This window comes from Limanda limanda, chromosome 12 (assembly GCF_963576545.1).
Source record: "Limanda limanda chromosome 12, fLimLim1.1, whole genome shotgun sequence".
NCBI lineage: Eukaryota > Metazoa > Chordata > Actinopteri > Pleuronectiformes > Pleuronectidae > Limanda > Limanda limanda.
Window position 1 is genome coordinate 8,993,643 of NC_083647.1, and position 6,000 is coordinate 8,999,642.

The window sequence follows — 6,000 nt, forward strand, 5'->3', positions numbered from 1 at the left end:
ACTGCTGTTGTGAACGAGTCTGTGCAGAAAACCTGCTGCTGTGTTGTTCATATGTGAAACACAAACCCTAGAGAAACTCTGGAGACAATTATCTGGTTTTAAACCACAGGTCATGTCTGAAAACAGCTTAACCAACTAACTAACCTCCACTCGCTTTGCTCTGCTCGTGTCGTAAATTGTTTATTTGGCCTCAAAATATAAAACTTTTTATCCTGGAAACTAGGCCTGCAACTAACGACTATTCTGATAGTCGATTAGTCACCGATTATTGAAACGATTAATCGACTTATCGGATTATGAATGACACAAATTCTCAATTGCTCTTATTAAGCAAACAGCTTTTAAATTTAGCTTGAGGTTGTTCGAGGCATGTGATTACTGAAAATAAAGGAAATAAAGATTGATCCTTCATTCCAAAAAAATGTCTTTTAATAAACTTTGTTGCATATAAGGGTACTGTTGACACAAAAGCAAAGAAAAATCAAGTTTCTGTCCATTTAAAAGCAAGGACAGGCAAAGTGCTAATAAAAATTTTTTAAATTTAAATTCAAGTTTCCCTTTTTCCTGTCAACTAAGAACAGAGTACTAGTGCTGATACTAAAAATAAATTAAAAATCAAGTAATCCATTTTTTCTGTTAACAAAAATGACAGGGAAAGTAACAGCAATAAAAACATCAACAAACGAAACTACAGTCTTCTTCTGACTAAATAATTGTGATTAAAAAAAGACATTTGTCAGGCAAAAGGATAACATAACGCTTTTAAACTCGTTAATAAAAGGTTTAAACCATATTTTTGTAATGGATGCTATAATCCTGCGCACAGGTATATGAGTGGATGACATGACGCATGATTTTTATGTAACTAAGTGTGAATGTCTATTTAGATGCATTTCACCACTTAAACAACACATGGATGTGATGCATATTATGTTACTTTGTTTTAAACTTATGATTTTGTATGAAATATCTGTTATGTTTTGATTATATTTTAAGGCAGGGGTCTCAAACTCACGGCCCGTGGGCCAATTGCGGCCAGTGGGACGATATTTTGTGGCCCCCACCTTAATATGAAAGTTTAATGTTAGTGCGGCCCGCACAAACATTGTAGCAGCTCCGCTGTTAGCTGCTGTGTGGGACAATGTTATGATGTTCTGGTTTCCTACTGTGTGCCTGACCAGTGAACGCAGCATGCAAGTGAGTGACATGGGGGGCGGGGTCGTGTGTGTGTGTGTACGTGTGAGAGTGAGTGACAGAGAGAGCCGGGAGAGAAAAGAGTGGCTTTGGATGTGCGGTGCAGGAGGGTGAAATTCATAGTTTTCCGCCCTCTTTCGCGCAGGTCATGATGTATCCAGTGCTTCATTTGTAAATCACAAGGTGCCGGAACACTAAGTACATATCACAGCGCAGGTACGACGAGCACAGGTCCCGGAACGCACATAAAACGCCGCTTAAAACAGCACACACATGCCACTTACAATGCAGTGGGACTTATTTAGGCTATACTGCAGTGACGGTATCAGTCTTTATGTCAGTGATTAATAAAGTGGCGTCTTGAGCAAAGGCGACTTCTGTGTCCAGCGGAACGGAACACACACACACACAATTTGTTAAATTGAAGGCAAATTCAAGGGACACCACGGCTCCTTTACGCACACGCTGCGCTGTGAGGTTTTGGAGCTTCTTTACGCAGACAGATTATTCTAAACCGCAGCAGTTTATAACACGTCATTGAGCTAATATCTACATTTTACAGTCTGGGCTGTTTTACATTATTATTTACACCTGATATGTGTGGATGAATTTTAATGATTTGAATTCCCTCATCCTCTGGTGGTGACATTTACGCACCGAGCCACGGACTGTACATGACGATGTGCTAGTTATTTTGGTTCATCTTAGAAGTCTGCATTTGTTATTATTTTATGAAATTGTGATGCTGTTGTTAAGAAAGCTTTATATATAATTTATTAGATTATCTTGTTATTGCGTGGCCACAAATTAGTAATTCATCCACCGATGTCAACAGGGGCTCCGTAATTTTCTAGTGATTACATTATATTGTTATATTTTATTTTAATCATTTCTTAAAAAACTTTTTTTAATATTCATTTTTTTTTCGATACGAGAGGTACCGGATCTGCTCAAATAAGTCCCAGAACGCTGGTAAGCCAACACGCCGGCACAAAGTAAGCACAAAAATGGATAGAAAAATGTGAGGCTACAGGAGGAATTTGATCATAGATTTGCAGACTTCAAGAAGCACAGAGCGACTTTTACAAATATTTTGCGGATTCCTTCTCCTTTGATGTGCAAGATGCCCCTCCGTGTTCTTCAATATTCTATTCATGTTCAGAAGAACCCATTGAAGTTAAATAACTGTTAGTAATGACATTAGAGAAGTTTGGATTTTTTTAGCAAAGTTTTTTTTTTGTGGAATACCTGATGCGGCCCAGCCTCACCCAGATACTGCCTCCAGCGGCCCCCAGGTAATTTGAGTTTGAGACCCCTGTTTTAAGGTGAATACGCAAAATGTCCTGCGGTGTGACCGTAACATAGGTGAAGCATTAAACTTACATATTAACAAAATAAACCAGAAATATCTGGAGCAGGTTATAACTGCCTTGGCATTATATTGTATATAATGACTTTATTAATATTAGGTTTTAATATGAACAAAACTAGTATATTAGTTTTTACAGCAAAATAACTTTCGTAACACAGATGCTGTCCTGCGGTGTGACATGGAAAATCTAATTTTTGAAACGGCAGTTACATGGACAACTATAGGGGCCCTTAGTTTATTCCACTACCAGGAAGCCCCCCAGATGTTGGAATGTACTGTGTATGTTGAAAGGTGACTGTTAACCTCTGATTTATTTCATTGGTTCTCTCTTTCTGTCAGACAATGAATGTGTCATTTTTTGAAAGTTCTGCGGTGTGACGGCTGTAGTTAAAAATTTGAAAAAAAAAATTGTACAAAAAAATGTTAACTTTTTTTTTTAATTTTTATTAAATTAAACATTAAGGTTTAACTGTGTTATTATTCAGTTAGCATAATAGCTAAGGTCAGTCTTGTATAGCAATCACTTAAAATGGCCACAAGGATGAAAATGTCCTGCGGTGTGACGGCCAGTCACACCACAATGAAATATTACAAAAAATCCATGGAACACTAGCAGTTTAAAAAAATTCAGCATTTGAAAATTATAATTTCATACAACTGTAATCCTCATTAATCTTTGTTTAAAAAAAAACTGTTTCACCCTTATTTGTCAACTACCCATATACGTTTATATATAACTGACAGAGGCGAGTCTGCATCGTCTCCGTTACGATGTCACACCTGCCTCCTCCTCAAATGCATGTGTCATGCTTCCATGGAGAGCAGGTCCGCTGTACAAATACTGTAGGTAGTTTTTTTCGGGCTGTTAAGAGTGAAGTTCTCCCGAACTTTTTACTTTCTGGTACGCGATGCTGCTGCAGCGGAGGCCGCCATTGGTCCATGTGTTGACGCTATTGCACATGCGCAACTTTCAGAGATAGGAAGGAAGCGAGATGGCTCACTCCTCAGCTGCTTTCATCAACACCTCCGGTAAAACGACGTTTAGTTCCACTGCACCGCCTGAAAAACACGTGCTATGACGTAACCAACGAATCATCGACGAGTAAATTCGTCGCGACTATTCTTGTCATCGATTTTTGTCGACGACGTCGACTAATCGTTGCACCCCTACTGGAAACACTTGGTTTAATCCAGCTAACTTAGCGAGCTGCTTCCAGAGTCGCCATAAAAGAAACCAAACCCAAGTTTTTTAAAAACACTTCAGGAAACTCTGAAAAAATTAACGTGTGTCTTTGTGTTTCAGTGTGTCCTGCAGACATACAGCAGCTGATGGTGAATAAAGAAGAGGTTTCTCCTGAGCAGCAGCAGTGGAGCCCCCTTGTGGACCAGGAGGAACCAGAGCCCCCCCACATTAAAGAGGAACAGGAGGAACCGTGGACCAATCAGGAGGGGGAGCAGCTTCAACAACTTGAGCAGGCTGATATCAAGTTCACATTGACTGCTGTCACTGTGAAGAGTGAAGAAGATGAAGAGAAACCTCAGTTGTCACAGCTTCATCAGAGTCAGACTGAGGAGAACAGAGCGGATTGTGGAGAACAAGAACCAGCCAGGATCTCAGGTCCTGATGGACATTTACAACAAGGTACTGAGGACAAGACTGTAGACAGTGAAGATGATTGGATGCAGACCAGGGAACCTCAGTCTGGTTTAAATACAAAACATAACAAACAGCCTCTAAGTGATATGAAATGTAAAACTGGTAAGAAAGCATTTAGTTGCTGTGAGTGTGGTAATAGATTAAGCCACAAGGGTTCTCTAACTGTACATATGAGGATTCATACAGAATTTGTTTTTTTGCTTCAGTTTGCTCTTTTTGTGAATTCAAGCTTTGACTCGGCGCAGCCATCTTCCTTTCTCCTTATGACGTCATCCCTAAAAGACGACAAAAATGTATGTCTTTGTGTTTCCTGCAGACGTACAGCAGCTGATGGTGAATAAAGAAGAGGTTCCCCCTGAGCAGCAGCAGTGGAGCCCCCTTGTGGACCAGGAGGACCCAGAGCCCCCCCACATTAAAGAGGAACAGGAGGAACCGTGGACCAATCAGGAGGGGGAGCAGCTTCAACAACTTGAGCAGGCTGATATCAAGTTCAAATTGACTGCTGTCACTGTGAAGAGTGAAGAAGATGAAGAGAAACCTCAGTTGTCACAGCTTCATCAGAGTCAGACTGAGGAGAACAGAGCGGATTGTGGAGAACAAGAACCAGCCAGGATCGCAGGTCCTGATGGACATTTACAACAAGGTACTGAGGACAAGACTGTAGACAGTGAAGATGATTGGATGCAGACCAGGGAACCTCAGTCTGCTTTAACTACAAAAAATAACAAACAGCCTCTAAGTGATATGGAATGTAAAACTCTTAAGAAGGCATTTAGTTGCTCTGAGTGTGGTAAAAGATTTAGAGTAAAGCGGGATCTAACTGTACATATGAGTATTCATACAGGAGAGAAACCATTTAGTTGCTCTGAGTGTGGTAAAAGATTTAGAGTAAAGTGTGATCTAACTTTACATATGAGGATTCATACAGGAGAGAAACCATTTAGTTGCTCTGAGTGTGGTAAAAGATTTAGAGTAAAGTGTGATCTAACTTTACATATGAGGATTCACACAGGAGAGAAACCGTTTAGTTGCTCCGAGTGTGGTAAAAGATTTAGACAAAAAGGCCATCTAACTGTACATATGAGTATTCATACAGGAGAGAAAGCATTTAGTTGCTCTGAGTGTAGTAAAACATTTAGAGTAAAGTGTGATCTAACTGCACATATGAGGATTCATTCAGGAGAGAAACCGTTTAGTTGCTCTGAGTGCGGTAAAAGATTTAGAAGAAAGTGGGATCTAACTGCACATATGACGATTCATTCAGGAGAGAAACCGTTTAGTTGCTCTGAGTGTGGTAAAAGATTTAGACAAAAATGGTATCTAACTGTACATATGAGGAGTCATGCTGGAGAGAAACCATTTTGTTGCTCCTAGTTTGGTAAAATATTTAGACTAATGGGTTCTCTAACTACATATGAGTAGTCATCCAGGAGAGAATGCATTTACTTGCTCTGTGTGGTTAAAGATTGAAGTTGCATAGTTTGTAACAAAAGATTAATTTATATTTGTCAGCAACTATTTACATTATACATATTAATAGTTCACTGTTGTAAATAGAGAATCTAAATCCCCCCTTCACCTGTTTTTATCAGAGTTGACAATGTTTATTTCCCTAGAAAATGTAACTCATGAATAACATGAAAGATTTGTGGTGATATTCCCTATTTCTACTGATTTGATTAATAACTAATATTATATGTACAGTTTATATACTAATTGTATATAATGTCCTCCATGTCTTTATGGTGAACATGTTTGCCTTGGACAGTATGTATAT

The 6,000-nt window shown here is 39.2% G+C and overlaps 1 protein-coding gene across 1 annotated transcript; it reads left to right on the top strand.

Moving 5' to 3' along the window:
• Window positions 1-4,860: 4,860 nt before the first annotated feature.
• Window positions 4,861-5,682, top strand: LOC133016140 (gastrula zinc finger protein XlCGF8.2DB-like). The gene has a single exon (XM_061083469.1). It carries the CDS (start codon window positions 4,905-4,907, stop codon window positions 5,595-5,597), a length of 693 nt encoding a protein of 230 aa, XP_060939452.1. The 5' UTR covers window positions 4,861-4,904; the 3' UTR covers window positions 5,598-5,682.
• The last annotated feature ends 318 nt before the right edge of the window (window positions 5,683-6,000 follow it).

Excerpts from the sequence above, each read along its gene's own strand:
- LOC133016140 (XM_061083469.1), top strand. The coding sequence starts at position 4,905 with ATGCAGACCAGGGAACCTCAGTCTGCTTTAACTACAAAAAATAACAAA.